Source organism: Sciurus vulgaris (assembly GCF_902686455.1).
Source record: "Sciurus vulgaris genome assembly, chromosome: 2".
In the NCBI taxonomy this organism is placed as follows: domain Eukaryota; kingdom Metazoa; phylum Chordata; class Mammalia; order Rodentia; family Sciuridae; genus Sciurus; species Sciurus vulgaris.
Window position 1 is genome coordinate 188691082 of NC_136462.1, and position 21293 is coordinate 188712374.

The following is a 21293-nucleotide window of genomic DNA, read 5'->3' on the forward strand; positions in this document are numbered from 1 at the left end:
ACCCTGGTACCTCACTGTCTCTGGGTCTCTGCTCCGTGGGCTACTCCTGAGCCGCCCAGGATCCACACGTGGCCCGAATCAGGTCTCAGTCACGTGGCCGCCTAGCCGGCCCACGCCTCCCAAGGCGCTGCCCCGGGCCCTCCGGGCTCGGGGCGTGCGCAGCACTGGCCGGGTCCCGCCCTCCCTGAGGCTCCGGCCCGCAGGCCCCGCCCCCCACAGGCCCCACCCCTGCTCCAGGCGCCGCCCCTGCGCTCGCGCGCCAGGCCCGGGCGGCGCCGACGCGCTTGGCGGGAGATAGGAAAGTGCTTCTGTGCGCGCCGGTGGCGGCCGCAGTTCCAGCGAGCGGGCGGCGGGACCTGCGGACGTTCTGACACCTCGGAGCGCGGCCCGGGGCCCGGAGCGGCCGGAGCAGCCCGCGTCCTGACCCCGGCCCGGCTCCCGCTCCGGGCTCAGCCGCGGGCGGGCGAGCGCGGCGCGGCCCGGGCCGGGGGGATGTCTCGGCGGACTCGCGGGTGAGCGGACCCGGGTGGGCTGGGGTCCTCCTCCTCTCCTCGCTGCCTCGCCGGGGCCCCTACGAGCGCAACGAGATGGTGGTGGAGGGGTGCCGGCGAAAAATGCTGCGTCCGCGTCCAGCCGCCGCTGGGTCGCGCGCAACGCCGGGGGGCTCTGGGGACCCCTAGCTCGGTCTCGGGCCTGCTGGGCCTCGGAGCCGGAACAGGCGGGTCTCCAGAGACCCGGACCGAGCCTTGCGTGATGTCATTTTGTCTCCCGCCTAATTTCGGGGTGGGGGTGGGACGCCCGGCGATAAACTGGAAAGCCCTTTATTGGGGAGGGAGGCCACCCATGGGAAGAAAGTGCTTATCCAAGTCACAGCGAGTGGGAGGCCAAAGACTGGGGTACACTTGTCGTTCACGCCCGCTTATGGTTCATATTTGCCCGTAGGTATTTCTTCTCACATTCCGGGAAGTACAGAACCCCCAAGCCCTCTGCCCCGACTGCGGAGTGTGCCAAGCGGGGGCTCCATTGTCTCTCCCACTTGGGTCACGCGCTTGCCTCGCTTTAGTTTCAGAGATCTCTCTTCCTGTTCCACACGAGTTTTGGGCAGCTGGGGTTGAAGGTAGAGAAACTGATGTGTATCAGGACCGCTCTGCCAGCAGCCCCTGGGGCAAAGGGAGGAACTGCGGCTTCATTTTACTTACTCCCCAGAGAATAAATGACAGAGTTGAGCCTAGACCTGAGTTGTGGTCTTTTCATCTTGTCTGGGGGTGGGGCCCGTGTGATCCAGCCCTGTTCCCGCCCTGGGTCTGTGCAACCCAAATAACTTTGGTCTGGTCTTCAGATGGTGATGCTGGCCTTCACAGACTGACGTTACAGATCTGAGAAGCCCTTCTTTCTGCCTCTCCCCAGAGTTCCTCTCCACCAGGAAGCATCTGGTTCCTAGCAGTGGTCAGGACACCTGGCACAGGGACTGTCGTCCTCAGTCCCCAGTTTCCTAGGGCAGCTCTAATGCCCAGGAAGAGTTTTCAGGAAGTGTTACTCCAGGAATGACTTTCCCTTGGCCATTCCCAGGTCCTCTGCAACTTCGTCCCTGGAACTCAGTGGAGGAACCCCCTTGCATGTAAGGGATGGCTTCTGCACCTGGGCGTTCCACAGCCTCAGCTCTTGGCCACTTGCTGTGACTGTCCTGTTCCTCACTGCCCCATTTCTCATTCAGCCTTACTCATCTGGCCCTGGTGCAGAGCCCAGTTCATCCAAGGGCAGGAGAAAGTGTATATTGCACCAAAATGTAGTTGTCACCCCAAACGGGCCTTTACTTTTAAAGCTGAGGTTATAAGGTGAGGACTGTGCAGTTAAGGAGGTTCAGAGCCTGGTTGTGGATTTGGCAAGTGGCATAATTCCTGGGAGCCTGAATTTCCACATCTGTTACATGGGTACAATGAGAATGGAAGTAGATGGCCAGCACCTGTGGGTGACACAGACTTCTCCTGGCTCTGAGACACTGTCACCAGGGTGTGCCTACTACCTTTCACCCTGGACGGGACATTGGCTGAGCTTCTCCTAGAAGCTGGGCTTTGTGCTGAGTACTGGAGAAGCAAAGATTATTTCTTTCTCTGCAAGGTGTTTGTGGGCAGTTGATTTTTAAAGCCAATTTCATTCTGTTACTAGAATCTTATAGATTTTTGTTCCCTTCACAATGGTGGTAGACTCATGAATTGGGTCAGGAATGACGAGACAAGACTGAATTCCAGATCCTTCTGTGACCAATATATTGCTGGGTTTAGACACACTTCTCTTCCTCTTTCATTAGCATTTCTTAGTGACCAGGAGACAGCAGGTTTACACATTTGTTTACTCATTTCTAGATCCAGTCATTCCCTGGGCAAATAGTCAAGGCCTTTTAGTGCCACACTCCAGAATACACAAGTGGAGCTAACCTTTGTGGTTGATGTCAAGACAGACAGTTGCATTTGAGGGTTTCTAGCGTCCTATGAACTGTAGGAGTAGCTAGGAAGCAATGCTGAGTTCTGGGGAAGAAGGGGAAGGAGTGGAGATGCCAAAGGAAGCCTTCTTTTAGGGGACAAGACCTGTGCTTGCTTTGTTTGGAAATCTGTAGGCTTTTTTTCAGTTTACAAATGCCTGACCTAGGAATGTATCTGACAAAGGTAACTTAAGACAGGTCCTGGGTGGAGCCAGGGGAGGTCACCAGTCCTCTCTGAACACCTGACATAACCTGGAGATAAGTATCATCTCCAAATTTGTAGCCAATAAATAGATAAATCATAGTTAGTGAGAATGTATTTAAAATGTTTTCCCCAAGTAACTAATAAAACTAATAGTTTTTTTAGGGGGGGGGTATTGGGGATTGAACCCAGGGGCACTTAACCACTGAGTGGCATCCCTGTCTCTTTTTACTTTTTGAGAAGGGGTCTTGCTAAGTTGCTTAGGGCTAAGGTGCTTAGCTGCTTGCTGAGGCTGGTCTTGAACTTGGAATCCTCCTACCTCGGTCTTCCAAATTGGTGGGATTATAGGTGTACACCACCACGCCCAGCTCCCAAGTAACTAATGTTTCTTAAAATTCTGGTGCTTGATGATCGCATATATTATCTTTAAAAATATCCATTGCAAATGTAATTTTATTGAAAAGAAAATATTGATTGGAAATCTTGTGTATATGTGTGTGTTTCCAGGAATTGAACTGAGGACTCTCTGCCACAGAGCCACACATCCCCAGCCCTTTTCATTTTTTATTTCAAGAAAGGGTCTTGCTGAATTTCCCAGGCTGCCCTGGAAATTGTGGTCCTCCCACCTCAGCTTCCAGAGTCAATAGGATTATAGGCGTGTACCCCGCCCCCTCAACACACAACTAGGAATCTGGTTTTGAATATCATAAAATTTTTTATTGTTTTGGTGGTGCTGGGCCTCAAACCCAGGCTTCATGCTTCGCAAAACACATCTCCAACCTTAACTTTTTTCTGGTAGCTTTTGAAATCATTAGAATGTTCCTAACAGTAAAGAATAAGAAAGAAAAGAAAAAACCCCATAACCTCATTTCATTAACAAATGTAGAAAGAGAGGAAGGCAAAAGTGTACCTACTTTTTAAAAAGCAGAATAAGTAAAAGGCTGCCTCCCCAAACCTTTCCCTAGAGTTGTCTGGTTGCTGGACACACACAGTCTACACGTGATGTAAAAGCATGTGGACACTGCCCTTGACCTTTAGCTCCTTCTCCCTGCAGTGAGGAGCTGGATGAGCTGCACTACCAGGACATTGACTCAGATGTTCTGGAGCAGAGAGACAGCAAGTGCAAGGTCAAATGGACCCATGAGGAGGTGAGTGACACAGGGACTCCTTAGAACTGGGTGAAGAGGGTTGATGGCGCCTGGGGGCCTGGCCAGAGAGCTGAGCCTGGGTTGTTTGCCTGATGTCCCCACTGATGGGATGAAGAGGAGGAGCCAAAGGAAGATGGGGATGGGTCCTCTGCTTCTCCCGAGTCTCTTCTCAGAACATTCTTGGGCACTGTCATCTGAGGACACTGTGGGGTGGAGTATGTGTCTCAGACCTCAGGGCCAACAGTTCTTTTTGTGCTGCCTGAAAGTCTGGTGTGTTCTGCATCATGGATATTATGAATATTGATTGTGCTTATTATCTTTTTTTTTTTTTTTTTCTTTTTTGTGATACTTGGGATTGAAACCAAGGATGCTTTACCACTGACTGAGCTACATCCCATGACCTTTTTTTTTTTAATAATTTTGAGCCAATCTTCCTGAGTTGTTTAGATCTTGCTAAGTCACTAAGGCAGGTCTTGAACTTGGAATCCTCCTGCCTCAGCCTTCTGTATTGCTGGGATTACACCCTGCCCAGATATTCTTTATCTTAATTCATTGCTCTAACCTCATAGCCAGAGACTAGGTAATTTACAAAGAATAAAGATTTGTCGACTGTACCATTCTAGAAGCTGGGAGATCCAAAGTTGACAGGTTGTATCTGGTGACAGCCTTCTTGCTCTGAGGACTTTGCATGCTCTGAGGCAGTGCAGAGCATCACGTACAAGAGACAATCAGCTGGACTTGGTGGTGCATGCCTGTAATCCCAGTGACTCAGGATGCTGAGATAGGAGGGTCTCAAGTTCAAGACCAGCAAAATACTGTCTCAAAATAGAAAAAGAAAAAGGACAGGGTATGTACCACTCCCGAGTGCTGAAAAAAAGTAAGAGAGAAAGAGTTTTAAATAACCAATTTTTTTTGACAGATCCACTATCAAGATATTAACCCATTGATTTATCCGTGAATGAATTAATCCTTCATGAATTAATCCATTCATGAGAGCAGAGACTTGATATAATCATCTCTTCATACCTCACAGTGGGGATTAAATTGTCATGTGAGTTTTGGTGGGAACATCTGAACATAGCACCTTTGGACTGCAGGAGCTTCAGTCACATCTACAACCCCCTCTTTATTTTTTAAATTAATCATTGAATCTTGTAACATGAAACTCTGAATTCTAGTAGCTACATCTTTTTATTCTTTAGAAGAAGTATTGAAAATATAATTTATTGTTTAATCATGTTAATGAAGTTTAATTTGTGTACAATCAAATGAAGATTCTTGCCTAAGATTTTTTTTGGGGGGGTAATATGTTTTTATTACCCTTAGAAAGATTCATAGGTAATGTTCATCGGGTGGGTATAAAGGTTTGATTTTTATAGGCATGCCAGACCTTTTCTTTTTCTTTCTTTGTGTTGTTTTTTGGTTCTGGGGATTGAAACCAGAGCCTCAGGCAGGCTAAGCACATTGTATATAATCAGGTGCTTTTTGTTTTTGTGTTTTTTGGTGGGGGAGGTGGGTCGGTGGGAACCCAGAGCCTCCACCACTGAGATACACCCCCGCTCCAGATGCACCTTGTTAAATGAAACAATTCGATCAGTTTTGACAAATACAAACTCATGTAAACATGATCCTGATTATCCCAGAAGTTCTCTGGCATGGGTTCGTGGTCAGGTGTGGCACTTCCCACCCCCCACTTTCAGGCTCAGTGTGTGCTATTCTTGAACATTCTATGAATGGAATCATAACACTTGTATTCGTCTGTATTTTTTTTTATTTTTATTTTTCCCTACTATTCGGGATTGAACTGGTTGCTCTACCACTGAGCTACACCCTTAGCCCTTTTTATTTTTTATTTTGAGACAGGATCTCACTAAGTTGCCAGGGCTGGCCTCAAACTTGTTACAGTTTCTTTTTCTTTTTTTGTACCAGGGATTATGCCCCAGGGGCACTCAGCCACTGAGCCATGTAGCCAGTCCTTTTTATATTTTATTTTGAGACAGGATCTTGCTAAGTTACTTAGGACCTCACTAAATTGTTGAGCCTAGCCTCGAATTTACAGTCTTCTCCACCTCCTGAGGTACCTGGGATTATGGGTACGTACCACTGCCTGGCTTGTATCTGGCATGATTGGGTAATTTATCCATTTTTATTACAGGGTTATTCCAATATTTGTGTTAATGGATGTTTGGACTACTGTGGATTTTGGTAATTGTGGATAGTGGTCATATGAAGATTCTTTTATAAGTTTTTGTTTTGTTTTATGTACGTAAATATGTTTTCATTCCTCTTGGGAAGATTCATAAATAGTGTTCATAGGATGGATGTTGGTTTAATTTTATAGAAACCACTGTCCCTTTTCTTTTCCTTATTTTTTGTGTTTTTGGTACTGGAGGTTGAAACCAGAGCCTCGCATACTCTAAGCACATACTCTGTCGCTGAGCAGCACCCTCCAGCCAGACCTTCGCCTTAATTGGTTGCTCCATATTATACTCCTGGTCTTGTCTTTTCATTCCACCTCTGATTTCCTTACATGTTTAGTTCTAGGTCTGCTTGTTTAAAACCTGGCATGGTGGCCCGGGCCTGTGTTCCTAGCTACTCTTAAGGTTGCGGGATCTCTTAAAACCAGAAGTATAAGGCCAAACTGGGCAACATAGTTGCTCATCTCAGACAAACCAACCAACCAACCAACAAGCCTTTCTGTACAAGTTACAACTCCCTTTTCAGTCCTTCCTGATGTTTCTTCAGTCAGGTACTAAACATGCCTTTTCTGTTCCTGCCACTGTGGACCAGGCACTGAGTTCTACTCTTGTGGACCCAGAATAAACAAGACTGAGTTCCTGACCCAGGGCAGCGGCTCCCCTGGCTGGAGAGTAGTCATCCCCGTGGGCAGGGTTGGTGTCTGGCTGCTCACCATTGTGTCTCCACTGTCTTAGCCCCAGGCTCTCCGTAGGAGGCACTTGCTGATTGTTGGATGAGGGGATGTCGGCATACCTTTCAAAGGAGAGGTTACTCCTGCCTGAGGTTAGGGAGTGGACCTTTGAAATTCATCAGTGAGGGAAGACAAACTGGAAAAAACTGGGTAACTCAGAGCAGGTGGTTGTAGATAAAGAAAAGTGAGTGCTGGAGTCCAGTTTGGCTGGAGTTCGGCTTTTAAGGGGAAGTGTTGAGTGAGGTGAAAGAGTGAGATCAGTTCCTAGAGGGCCTTAAATTCTGGACTCAGAAACTCTGGGAGTGTGCAGTTTGCAGTTTGGAGCCGTGGGAAGTTTTACTTATTTTTAATTTAATTTTATTATTATTTTTTTGTTGAGCGGTCCTGAGAATTGAACCCAGGGGTGCTAAGCTACGTCCCCAGTCCTTTTTATTTTTTAATTTGAGACAGGGTCTCACTAAGTTGCTGAGGCCGGCCTAGAACTTGGAATTTTCCTGCCTCAACCTCCCAAGTCTCGGGGATTATAGATGTGTACCACCACTCCTGGCAGATTTTTAAAAAATCAATATGAGGAATACTTAATGTAAAACCAACCACAAGCTTTTACAGTACAATTCAGTGAGTTTCCACAGATGCTTATATTACAGCCATGAAACTACCAGCATCATCATGTTTTAGAACATTTCCATTTTTCCCAATGTCCTCCTGCCACTACTAGCCTGGGTCAACCACTGACTACCTTTTGCCCCTTTACCTTGGGTTATGTTTTCTGGAATTCATTCATGTGATTATGTAGTGACTTGTGATGTCTGACTTTCACTCATCATCATGGTGCTGAGGTTCATGTTGCTGTGTGAATCGTTGTTTAATTTTCTGGAGAATATTTTTACAGCTTCTGTTTTGCCTTTGAGCTACTTTTGATTCTGCCATGAGCTCTGGCCTTGGTGTGATAATGGCCTTCATATGCACTTTTTCTTCTTTTAAGTTTTTTCTGCAGCATCCAAAGGGAACTTTGAAACAAACACATGGAACCTTAACTGTGCTTTGCCCAAATGTACCAGTGGCTTTGTTTGAGGTAGAGGCCTAAGTGAATCCTCCCTGTGCTCTGGCCCCTGCCATCCCTTCCAGAACCATCTTTCTCCCTCTGTCCCTTCCTGCATTCCAACTATACTTCATTTCTTTGGAACTTCTTGGTCTCTCTGGACAAGCAATCACTGTGTCCCCTGTAAGGGGATCCCCCTGTAATGGGGCAGTTTGATCAGCATCTGCCTCCTTCCAAATTGTAAACCCCATGAGGTCTGGACATAATTGTCGCTGGCTGTTGCTAGGACTAACACCTGGCACAAAGTAAGTGCTCGCTTGATGAAGAGTGGATAAAAGGGGCTCCATCGGGGTGGCCGTGAGGGTTCCTGCCAATGTGAGCGGGTCTTCCTTTCATTGGCAGGACGAGCAGCTGAGGGCTCTGGTGAGGCAGTTTGGACAACAAGACTGGAAGTTCCTGGCCAGCCACTTTCCCGTGAGTAGGCCTTTCTGGAGCCCCTCTGCTGGGATAGACTTTCTGCCAAGGGAAAAAAAAAAAGGGGGTTCTTTACCAACCCCCTCCCCACCTGCTGCTGCCCCCAACAAAACTACCTGCCCAGGACCTTTCTTTCCATACCAGTGTGAGGAAGCCTCCCAGAAATGTTTCATACCTGCTTCAGATGCCTGGAAGCCTTTAGGGTTGGAGACATTTGTAGCGTGTGGTCACCAGCATATTTGCATTTCTTTATGCAAACTGGGAGAGAATAGATGCTCAGTCTCTACAGAGGGGAAGTGATACTTGCAGCAGGCTTCACAGTGAGGGCCCCGAGAGCTGGCTGGTCCCACCTCTGAGCATTGAGGGCCTTCTGAGGGTGAAGGGCTTCCGCTGGGACCCCACCCCCTGGCCTGTAGGTGTCTGGAGTGTCACTGTAGCTGCCATCTGGCTGACTGTTGGGGTCCTTCAGGCAACTCCAGGGCAGAGTCAGCAGACCCCTCTCCCCCTTCATCTCCCTCTCTCATATGTAATCTGAATACTTCAAGGAATAAAATTGCTTCCACAGAAAACGGATCCCTTCCTGCCCCAGAAGGCTTCTGTAGAAGGGCCCCTGGGCTCAGGTGGTGGGAGGTGGCTTTCCACAAGAGCCTGAGTTTGTCCTTCTCTGTAGTACAGGGAACGCACCCAGGTTCTGTCATGTGGGATTGTGGCATGTGATGGGTGCGTGGGATAGGATGCAGCCACCTGAGGCCTCAGGGTCCTGAGCCCAGTGTTTATCCAGAGTCCAATGTCCTTATCCCAGAAGTTTTCACAGGTTCCTGTTCTTCCTGTTCTCTTCCCAGAACCGCACAGACCAACAATGCCAGTACCGGTGGCTGAGGGTTTTGAATCCGGACCTTGTCAAAGGGCCCTGGACCAAAGAGGAAGACCAGAAGGTAACTTGGCACAGGCTGCACACAGAGTGGGACTTTACTTACTGCCAGTGAGTTGGGCATTGTGAGGCTGCTCTGCCTGCTGGCAGGAGTGTCCAGCTAAATGGTGGGTGTGACTCATCCTGCTTGTCAGTCCAGACGTGGCCACACTGGCCCCAAGGCTCTGAGTCTCAGAGTGTCTGCAGGTCTCCCCATTTCTCACTTATGTGCTCAGGGCTGTTGGACAAGTTGCCTGACTGCTTTTTCCCACTCATAAGAGGAAACTGCAATGGTACCTGCTTAATGACTCACAGTGAGCGGGTGGCATGCTAGGGGCTTGCTTAGCAGGCGGCAGTTGCCTATCTTTATTGTGACATAAAGGAGCTCAGAGCTTCGGGATGCCTTGTTTCTTTGTAGCCTCATAGTCCTTTGAGGTGGGCAGAAGAGGAAGGCCAAGGCTCAGAGAGGGTGAGGATGTGTGCACATTAGGAAGGCAGCACCTGACCGCCCTGGGCGGCTCTGCGGGAGTTCCTCATCTTGGTGCTTCTCGCTGATGTCAGCCCAGGTGCTGTTCCATGGGGGCAGGCACAGCCCCAGGAAGACAGGGAAGTGAAGAGAGCTGGAAATGCTTACACTGGTTTTAAACTCCCTTTTTTTAAATTTTTTTTTTCCTGGTACTGGCGATTTCACCTGAGTTGCCTCACCACTGAACTAAATCCCCAGCCCTTTTCATTTTTAAATTTTGAAACAGGGTCTTGCTAAGTTGCCCAGCAGGCCTCAAATGTGCGATCCTTCTTTCTCAGCTTCCCACATTGGGATTATAGGCATGTACTACCATGTTCAGCTCCTTTTTTCCTTCTTAGAATGATGTGTGGTTGCTAAACTACACAAAAATAAATTTTATATTTCCTCACCAAATCCCTTTGCCCAGAAGAGTCAGCTCTACCCAGTGTGCTGTGGCCTATGTGTACATGAGAACGTATGTATTTAGAATTCAGGAGGGGCCTGGTCTGGTTCTGGTGGCTGCATTTGTTGTGGTTTGTGTTCTGAGCAACAGGGCCTGGCGAGAGGCAGTTGGGAACTAAAATCAAGCCATGGTCAGTTGTGACTTGGGGCTGTACCCTCTTGATTTCTACAAAAGTGCTCGAGGGGATTGTGGCACCCTGGCATGTGTCTGGGAGTAGGAAGATACGTCTCCTATGCTTAGTGTTCATGGCTCTGCATCTGGGGAGTGAGCCTTAGGTGCTGTGGGTTTGAGCCCTGTAGGCAGCTTCTGGGCCTTTTTCTCTTTAGAGCATTGACTGGTTTGAGCCCTAAAGAGGAAGGCAGGACCTTGGGGTACTTTTCCTTTGCTTGATCTCCACTTTAGAGAGCCTCAGTTGCTCTTGGCCCTGGTTCATTCAGGCAGTAACTGACAGGCACATGGACGTGGACCGCACAGTCATGCTCTGAGCTGCGTCCCCAATAACTCCCGTGTTCCTGAGGGGGTGTGGCCAGTGGTGCCTCTCAGCATCACAGTGAGGCTCGCATGGGTGTGAAGGTAGAGTGTGGCGGGGCTGCACCTCCTGCTTCACAGAGGCTTTTCTGCAAGGTCATTGAGCTGGTCAAGAAGTATGGCACGAAGAAGTGGACGCTGATCGCCAAGCACCTGAAGGGCCGGCTGGGGAAGCAGTGCCGCGAGCGCTGGCACAACCACCTCAACCCTGAGGTGAAGAAGTCCTGCTGGACGGAAGAGGAGGACCGCATCATCTGTGAGGCCCACAAGGTGCTGGGCAACCGATGGGCCGAGATCGCCAAGATGCTGCCCGGGAGGTGAGCTGCCTCCTGGGGGCCTGGAGACTGGGGCAGGGGGTGATGGTCCAGGTGGCAAGCCCGGGCTTCCTTGAGGGCACTGTGGTCCTGTACCCTGCTCTCCGTTTTCCGTCCAGCCTTGCCTCCAGGTTGCCCGGAGGCACACTGTCGGGAAAAGGTGGGTGCCCCAGGCTTCCTGACCACGGAGGACAGACCGTGCCGAGGAGGCTACAGCCAGAAAATCAGCTTGTGCTGTGCTATGATCCAAACATCAGCTCTCCACTTTGTACTGAGTGGAAGTCTCCACTTCCTATTGAAATCGACACCTTTTTTTAGTTTCTGGTTTTTACCTCCATATTTATAAATGGGTGTGCTGATGTCTTGTTAATCTTGGTTTTTAGTTACAGGAGAACATTTAGCTTTCTTAGACTTTCCTACCCTCCTGACCTACCTATTGCCCAATAGACTACAAAAATTTTTAATTAAAATAACAGTGCTTGTAGTATTACTACCTTGTAAATATAACTCAATTGCTAGAACTGATATCTAAGGTATTTCCTTCTTGTCTGATATTTGCTTTCCTGGAGTTAATCTTTGCCTCTTTTTTTGATTCACACTTTTTAAGTCTTATAGCTCTTAAGTCTTTGTCAGTGGCCCATCCTGTTCTCAGAGCATCCATAAGTGCTATTTTACAAATGCTTATCATGTATCTGGCAATATTTTTGACTTTTTTTTTTGTTTTTTTAGTGAGCCAATCCTGGAGATCTTTTCTTTTTCATTTGCCAGTTTCTTTCCAGGACTATCGCCCTGATGTGACCTTGGAGCATTCCTTTGCCTCCCTCCTCTGTTAGCTTTCTCTTCTTTGTTTACTTCCTTGTTTTGGTGAAGCACATTATTAGCATCCTGAGATAAGTACAAGGAAGGTAAATTTTTGGTAACGGCACGTCCAAAGACATCTTCATTCTACCTCACATTTGATTGATGACTTGGAGGAAAAGAGTCTGGAAATAATTTCCTTCAGAACATTTAAAGCATTTGTTCTCATCAGCTTTTTCACTGTTGTGACTGAAAGATCTGAAAAAACAGTGTTAGAGGAGGAAAAGTTATTTGGGGTCTCACTGTTTCAGAGATCTCAGTCCATAGACAGCCGGCTCCATTCCTTGAGGCTCAAGGAGAAGCAGGACATCATGGCAAAAGAGCGATGGAGGGAAATGGCTGAAGACATGATGATTGGGAAGCAGAGGGAGGAGAGCTAAGCTCAGCTAACAAAATTACATGCCCGGGGGCCCACCTCCTTCAGACACACCCTGCCCACCTTTAGTTGTCACTTAGTTAATCCCTGTCGGGATTAACCCACTGTTTGGGTTAAAACTATCATAACCTAGTCATTTCACCTCTAAACCTTATTGTACTGTCTCACATATGACCTATTTTGCATCTCTTTGGTTTTATTTTCTGGGAGATTTCTTTCTTTCTTTTTTAATCTCCATAACAAGCATTGTTTTATTGGTGGATTTGGGTTACAATGTATTTTGGTAAATACTTCATTGCATCACATTCAATGTATTCTAGTTAGAAATCTTTTAGAGAAAAAGCATTATGGTAAATAAAACTGAGTTCTACTCTTCCCTCTTCTTCCCTGTGTTTTAAATGTCCTCATCTAGGGGCTGGGATGTTGCTCAATGGTCATGCTTGTTTGCCTAACAAGCATGAGGTTCTGGGTTCAGTCCCCAGCATTGTGAAACAAAACAAAAATCTCTTATCTATTTTTTCTTTATGTATAAAATAGATATAATAGTAAACTCTTTTGAGAACATTCTAGAGGATTAAATAAGAAATTTACGAGAAGCACCTGAAACCTTGTAATGACTGTATTATGAGCTTATAAATAATTATGGATTTTAGGAATTACCATTATTTTTGTTTGTTCTTTTTAGATATACATGACAGTAGAGTGTATTTTGACCTATTATATATCCATGGACTATAACGTATTCTGATTAGGCTCCTGTTCTTGTGGTTGTACATGACGTGGGGTTACCCTGGTCATGTATTCAAATACAAGGATAGGGAAGTTACGTCCGTTAATTGTACTGTCCTTCCTGTTCTCCCCACTCCCTTTTTTCCTCTTTGTCTAATCCAATGGACTTCTATCCTTCCTCCCCCCACCCTCCTTTGTTGTGTGTTAGCGTCCACATATCAGAGACAACATTTGACCTTCGGTTTTTTGGGACTGGCTTATTTCATTTAGCATGATATTGTTTAGTTCCATCCATTTACCAGCAAATGCCATAATTTCATTCTTTATGGCTGAGTACTATTCCATTGTGTATACACTTCGATCTTACTTTTCAGCCTTTTTTTTTGAAATTATGTTGACTTAAGAAGTTTTACTTTATAAGGTCACACTTTTTCCTCACTTTTTCTGGCCCTATTTTTATTTTATATTTGTAATAACTTTTTTCACAATTTTATGTTCTTTGAAAATACTTCCTCCTTCCTACATTGTTTTCCTTCCCTGTTTCTTTTTGTTTGTTTTGCAAGTATCATTTCATTTTGCAGGCTCCATTGATAGTCTCCTGATTCTTGACTGGCCATTCATCTTTAGGAACCAGTTGCTAAAAATGGTTCGGAAGCCCACTGCACACAGACTGTGCGTATCTGCTGATGGACTTTGCTGCATGTGACTGAGTAGCCACTGGCCTTTCAGAAGGATATTCCAAGAACTGATCAGTTTTCCCTGGGTGGTTACTTTTCCTAGAGATAAATGAGTCCTTCAGACTGATGCCTGATAGGACTTAGAGATCAGGGCATGAAGAAGGCGGCAGGGGCCTCCCATCTGGTATGCAGATTTTCTGTCAGTTCCAATTTCAGCCTAGTGCACCATCCCAGCCCTCTGCTGTGGCCAGGGTTGCCCAGTCATTTCTTCCCTAAGAATAAATCTTCCTTCCGCTTGCAAGTACTTGTGAAAATCTGTTTGTTGTTGTCTTCTACCCTGGTCTCAGTCCTTGCGCATTTTTGCCTTACAGTATTTATTTTCATTCTAGTTCTTTTCTCTGTCATGGCAGTACAGTCCTGGGAGGGAGAAGAAAATTCCAGGTGACGTTTCTCCTGAAGTCTGGAATTATGTGTTTTCACAACTCAAAGCCCGACTGTGTCATTTTTGGGGGCTTCCCTGACACTTGGGTTGGAGATGCAGGTCTCTTACCCTCGTTAGCTTGGTTGGCCTTGCAGACGCCACCCAGCCTCACCTTGATCTGCTGTCACCCTTGATCACTTGGTAGTCGTTAGCCACTCTGCCTCCTTGCAGTCCCTCAGACACCGTGAACTCTTCCTGACAGCTCCGTGCTGCTCTGGGGGCCTGGAAGCCTCTGCTGTCTTGTCCCTGTTGTGTGACTTCTGGGTTCTTGCCCTTCATTCTCCGTGAGGGTCTCATTTCTTCAGTGAAGTTCTCTCTGTCCTTCCAGACTGGTTAGTCCCCAGTGACCTCTGTAGTGCAGTGCCCTACTTTTCTTCTGAGTAATTGTACTCAGAAGTGGATTTAATGCCTGTCTCCCCCACTAGATGAGACTATATGACAACCACTTGTCTCATTTGCTGTGTTTCCCCAGTACCTGGAACGATGCTGGTGTGCAGTGGGTGCCTCATCAATGTCTGTGAGCAGAGGCACGAGTCTCAGCTTGGAGCACCCTGGACTCTAACCTGTGGGTGGAGGACTGGGGAGGTGCTGTAGGTCGGGCCTCCTAGTGGTCAGGAACCTGAGACACAGAGATCCAAGTACAAGGAATTTACTGAGGAGGGGCTGCCACTTGTGCAGGAAAAAGCGGAGAAGAACAGGGAGAGGGTGGAGCAAGCATGGGGTCTCTGGTGAAGTCTGGTCTGGGCCTGAATGAGGCCACGGTGTGTGGGTGGGTGCATGAGCAGGCAGAGGCTTGCGTGCATGCAGGGTTGGGTAGCTCCTGGACACCTTTGGTTGTCTTCCAAGGCCATCCTCCAGAGAAAGTCATAAGTAGAAGCTGTTGACAACAGCATGTAGAGCAGCTGGGGAGCTGGGTACACGTGCACTTTGAGGATCTGGGCAAAGCACCAACATCCTGTGCCCCACACCCTGCCCTGTCAGTACTGTGTCCTGAAGGGCCGGAGTGCAAATGGCCAGAGATACAGACCCTCCTCCTGAACTGCTGACTTGAGCTGTTACTCTCTTCTGGTCGTGTCTCAATGGAAAAGCTCTCTGTTCAGAGCCCGGAAGAAGGCGGTGCCTAGTGTGTGCTGGCAGCTCTGCACTGCTGTGGCCTAGCTCCTGGCTGGACTGCCATGTGCACCACACCCTGCCTGCTTCTCTAGTGTCCTGCATCTCCACGCCCACGCTGTGTGCTTCTGTGCCTCCGCATGCTGGTTGTACTACCCCATCCTGCTCTGTGCTTTTCCACAACCGCTGTCCTCTGTGTACTGTTAACACCTCTGTTGACGTGTGCTCGGTATCCATCAAGTGATGGAACACGAAGCAGTCTTCCGTGCTTTCAGGTGAAGAGGCTCAGAGAGGTAGACAGTAGGTGGATCCTGTACCGTCTCCAGCCGCTCCAAGTCTGCACGCTCAGCAAGGCTTGCATGCAAGGTCATTGTGAGACTGCTGTCAGGGGTCAGCAGTTTGCTCATGGCTTCTGCAGGTTCACAATGGCAGTGGGGGCAGTGAGTTCCAAATGCATTTTAGATTTTGCCGTTTTCACCGTAGCCTAAATAATACATTTGCTTACTTCGTAGAGATGGGTAGAAATCCTCTTTGAGGGCTAGAAACAGACATTGCCTTAGAGCTGTGACACCGTAGAGTTCATCCTGCTGCACCTCCGTCTGCCGAAGTGGAGCTCAGCTCAGGGAGGTTGCGGTGTGCCTCGGGGTGCGCCAGCCCAGAGCTGGGGCTTCAGAGGTGCCTGGTTTCCCCCGCAGGACAGACAACGCCGTGAAGAATCACTGGAACTCCACCATCAAGAGGAAGGTGGACACGGGAGGCTTCCTCAGCGACTCCAAAGACTGCAAGCCCCCTGTGTACTTGCTGCTGGAGCTTGAGGACAAGGATGGCCACCAGAGTGCTCAGCCTGCAGAGGGCCAGGTGAGGTGGCTGCAGTGCAGCCCAGCCTCGGGGCTTCACCTCCAGTTGGTTCCGTTTCACGATTATCTGACACCATCTTGTAGCGCTGCTCATCCACTGCGTCCCCGGGCTCTGCCACGGGTCTCCACGCAGCCGGTGTCCTAGGGTCTTTCTTGTAATAGGCACCGCACATACCTGTGTGCCCGCAGGTGAAGGAGAACAGAGCGTCTGGTGTGGATGCCGAGACAGGCTGGGGAGGAGGCGCTCAGTCTCCTGTCCTCATCAGCAGCTTCCTTCTCACCTGCTGCTCCTTCCAGTCCTACGATGGAAAGCATTTTTGCTGTTAAAAAAAAAAAAAGAGAAAAACAGGGCTGGGGATGTAGCTCAGCTGGTAGAGTGCTTGCCTCTCAAGCACAAGGCCCTGGGTTCAAAACCCCAAAACCGCAAAAAAAAAAAAAAAAAAGGGCATGCAGTCATGTTCAGCCACCACCAAGTCCCCTGTGCTGCTGTTGGAGGACCTTTTTCCTACCCCGCGCTTCCTATTTTTCATCTCTGTAATTTTACCTGTTTTAGAAAGTCATATGAAATCATAAAGCTTTCCATTTAAAATTTAAAAACAAAACCAATATATGAACATGTTAATATACCCCCATCCCACACCCCAGAGCAACTGTTTTTACCTGTCCCTCCGGTGATGTTTAGAGGGAGGGGGGTGGTACTGGAAACCAAACCCTGGGGCACTATTTAAATTTTTATTTTGAGACAGAATCTTGCTAGGTTGCCCAGACTGGCCTTGAATTTGCCATCTTCCTCCCTTGGCATCCTGAGTAGCTGGCATTACAGGTGTGTACCACCACACTGGGCGCCATTTTGACCTTATGGTGACAGCGTGGGACTGCTCGTTGCACATGTTACTATTCGTGCTGACTGTGGTTACATAAAAGATCTGCCAGTTTTATGAGCACCAAATACATTATCATTGCTTTAATTGTAACTTTATGCTTAGTTTTTGAGTTGATCTTTATCCCCCCACTTTGTTAAGACATAATTGACAGTTCTGGGAGTGTGGCACTTACGTAGCATGTGTGAGGTCCTGGGTTTGGGCCCCAGCACCACAAGAACAAACAAACAAGACATAATTAGCAGATACAAATTTCATATATTTATAATGTCTGCCGTGGAATGTTTGTTTGGCATAGTAACTTTTATGCACATATCACAATGCAGTGTTCTGACTGGTGAGGGTGACTGTTTTCTCTTAATGTATCATTTGCCTTCACTTGTTTTTGTTTGTCTCTTTTCTTTTTTGATTCTGAGGATTGAACCCAGAGGTGCTTTACACACTGGGCCACATCCCCAGCCCTTTTTATTTTTTATTTTGAGTCAAGGGCTTGCTAAGTTGCTTAGGGTTTCCCTAAGTTGCTGAGGCTGGCCTCAAACTTGTCATCTCTTGCCTCAGCCTCTTGAGTCACAAGGGTTATAGGCCTTTGCCACCATACCCAGTGCTGTTTGATTTACAAATATATTTATACTGTATATTAAAATGTTGCCTCTTTATCTTGTAACTTTCTTCCCAGTGTGTTGGTAGCTTCCTCATCTGTTTATTTTATAAAAGTTGAAAGGTCAAATTTACACACAGCAGAAGTCACCCTGAGTTGAGAGTTCTGCTGGTTTTCACAGTGCATGTAGTTACGTAGCCATCGTCACAATTAATACCAAGCATTTTATTAACCTCCCAGATTCCAAAGTATAATTGCCCACTCTCTCTGCCCTTGTCCTCTGAAGACTTTTGCCTGTTGTCTGTCTGTAATCTTGTTTTTCTAACTTTTATTTATTTTCATTAACTTTTCTGACAGTGATAAATATTTTTTTAAAAAAATCATTTTCATACATGTATCTAGGGTAATAATGTCTATCTCACAATCTACTGTCCTTCCTCTTCCACCCATCCTACCCTACCCCTCCCCTCACTCCCCTCTGTATAATCCAAAGTTCCTTCATTCTTCCCTACCTACCCCCTGCTATGGGTCAGCATCTACTTATCAGAGAAAACATTCAGCCTTTGGTTTTTTGGGATTGGCTTTTTTTTTTTTACATAGCATAATGCTCTCCAGTTCCATCTATTTACCTGCAAATGCCATAATTTCATTCTTATTTAAGGCTGAGTAACATTCCATTGTGTATATATGCCACAGTTTCTTTATCCATTCATCTGTTGAAGGGCATCTAGGTTGGTTCCATAGTTTAGCTACTGTAAATTGAGTTGCTATAAACATGGACGTGGCTGCATCACTGTATTATGCTGATTTTAAGTCCTTTGGATATAAACCAAGGAGTGGGAATGTTGGGTCAAATGGTGGTTCCATTCCAAGTTTTTTGAGGACTCTTTATTCTGCTTTCCAAAGTGGTTTCACTAATCTGCAGTCCCATCAACAATGTATGAGCGTATCTTTTTCCCCACATTCTTGTCAACGCTTATTATTGATTATATTCTTGATAATTGCCATTCTGATTGGAGTGAGATGAAATCTTAGAGCAGTTTTGATTTGCATTTCTCTAATTGCAAGAGATGATGAACATTTATTTTTTCATGTTTGTTTATCGATTGTATTTCTTCCATGAAGTGTCTATTTCGTTCCTTAGCCCATTTATTGATTGGGTTATTTGTTTTTTTGGTGTTAAGTTTTTTGAGTTCTTTATATATCTTGTAGATTAGTGCTCTATCTGAGGTGCATGTGGTGAAGATTTTCTCCCACTTTGTAGGCTCTCTCTTCACATTATTGATTGTTTCCTTTGCTGAGAAGAAGCTCTTTAGTTTGAATCCATCCCATTTTTTGATTCTTTAAATTTATTTCTTGTGCTTTAGGGGTCTTGTTAAGGAAGGCCCGTCCTAAGCTGACATGATGAAGATTTGGGCCTACTTTTTCTTCTCTTAGGGGCAGGGTTTCAGTGCTAAAGTCTTTGATCCACTTTGAGTTGATCTTTTGTGCAGGGTGAGAGATAGAGGTTTAATTTCATTTTGTTACATGTGGATTTCCAGTTTTCCAGCACCATTTGGTGAAGAGGTTATCTTTCCTCCAATGTGTATTTTTGGCACTTTTGTCTAGTGTGAGATAACTGCATTCATGTGGGTTTGTTTCTGTATCTTCTGTTTTGTACCATTGGTCTACATATCTATTTTGGTGCCAGTACCATGTGGTTTTTGTTACTATTGCTCTGTAATATGGTTTAAGGTCTGATATTGTGATGCCTCCTACTTCATTCTTGCTAAGGATTACTTTGGCTCTTTTGGGTTGTAATTTTGTCTTTATAAGAAGGTTGTATACATGGAGCCATATACATAGTGTTACTTTTTCACTTGGCATAATATATTTAGGATTTATCCATGTTGTGTTTATCTGTAGTATGTTCCCTTTTATTGGTGAATAATATTCGGTTGTATGGATGTACTGCAGTTTATCAATTTACCAGCTGAGGGGACATCGTTTCCAGGTAGTATTTACAAATAAAGCTATGGTAAACATTACCGTATGGGTTTTGTTTTAACTGAGCCATCCGTTGAAGCCAGGGCTTTGCGTATGGTAGGCAAGTGCTCTACCTCTAAGCTATATCCTTAGGCACATGTACAGGATTTTGCTTGAATGTGTTTCCGTTTCTTTATGTAAGTATGGTGACTGTATTCCTAACTTTATAAAAAGCTACAAAACTGGTTTCCTAAAACTGGTTGTTCTCTCTTTTGGTTTTTTGTTTGTTTTGGTTTTGGTAATAGGGATTGAACCTGAGGGTACTTTACTACTGAGCTACACCCCCAGTCCTTTGTATTTCTTTTGAGATAGCGTTTTGTTAAGTTGCTGAGGATCTCACTAAGTTGCCCAAGCTTGCCTTGAACTTGCAGTCCTCCTGCCTCAGCCTCCTGATTCACTGATTGCAGTTGTGTGCTTGACCTAAGTGGCGGTGGTTTATTGGTAGTTTCTAAATAGTGTTTTTGGCATCCACCTGCCCCATTATAGGTAGCAGTTAAAAGTTTTCAATCAGATGTGTTAATCCATCCTGTCTCCTTTCTTTGTGTGTGTGTGTGTGTGTCAAACCATTTTCATTGTATCCACCTGACAGCAGTGACATTAACAGCTCTCATTTCGGTCAGGTACTTCACAGGTCCTTGCTGATCTGCCTAATATCCTTGCATGGTAAACCTTAGTGTCCTCATTTTATAGGCAGAGGTTATATACTTGCTCAGAGTCAGCTACGCAGTGGCAGTGCTCTGTCTGAATCCAGGCCTGTGCTCTCCCCCAGCCCCACTGTGCCCCTGTTAATGTGAGATCTTGCGCCTTGTTCTCCACATGGCCTTGATTAATCCCATGTACTATTTTTTCTTTCATTTTTCAAAAACTTTTTATTGTAGATGATAAGAAGAGTACCGGGAACCATCATGCACCCAACATTCAGTTTTAATCTTCAACAATTGCTAACTCTTTAATTTAAAAATATTTTTAGTTGTAGATGGACACAGTTCCTTTATTTATTTATTTGTATGTGATGCTGAGGATTGAACCCAGTGCCTCACACATGCTAGGCAAGCACTATGCCACTGAGCCACAACCCCAGCCCGACAATTGCTAACTCGTGGCTACCCTTCTTTCATCTGTACTTCTGCTCACTCGCCTGTATTGAATTATTTTAACCCCTAGATTTCACATACTTAAGGATGTATCTTTAAGAGACAGGTTTTTTTTTTTTTTTTTTTCCTTAAAAGCATAGTTGCAATTCCTTGAACAAGTAATTTCTTAAGATCATGATAGACTCTTAACCAGTTATCAAAAACTGTCAGTAATAAACTTGTAATGAGATAGAAAATGAAAAAAAAAATCCTTGTGAAAGAGGATACAGCATGATGCCAACTATGTCAAAAACTTGCCACACAAAAGATGAAATAGAAGCCTGGTGCAGTGGCACAGGCCTGTAATCCTGGTGGCTCAGGCTGAGGCAGGAGGATCACAAGTTCAAAGCCAGCCTCAGCAAAAGTGAGGTGCTAAGCAACTCAGTGAGACCCTGTTTCCAAATAAAATGCAAAATAATCTGGGGATGTGGCTCAGTGGTTGACTGTCCCTGGATTCAAGCCCCAGTACCTGCCCCCCAAATAAACAACAAAAACAAAATAAACAAAAGATGAAATAGAGATTCAACAAAAAGTTATAGTTATTCCTTGGTGGTAATTCTATTTGTCAGGCAGC

General features: G+C 46.1%; 1 protein-coding gene across 1 annotated transcript in view; it reads left to right on the forward strand.

Annotated features, from left to right (window-relative positions):
* Nucleotides 1-283: 283 nt before the first annotated feature.
* Nucleotides 284-21293, forward strand: part of MYBL2 (MYB proto-oncogene like 2) — a 36490-nt gene continuing 15480 nt past the window's right edge. The window contains exons 1-6 of the mRNA XM_079129421.1: nucleotides 284-512; nucleotides 3736-3829; nucleotides 8203-8274; nucleotides 9117-9209; nucleotides 10777-10997; nucleotides 15921-16083. Coding sequence (XP_078985547.1) covers nucleotides 493-512; nucleotides 3736-3829; nucleotides 8203-8274; nucleotides 9117-9209; nucleotides 10777-10997; nucleotides 15921-16083 — 663 coding nt within the window. The 5' untranslated portion in view covers nucleotides 284-492. The remainder of the gene's footprint in view (nucleotides 513-3735; nucleotides 3830-8202; nucleotides 8275-9116; nucleotides 9210-10776; nucleotides 10998-15920; nucleotides 16084-21293) is intronic.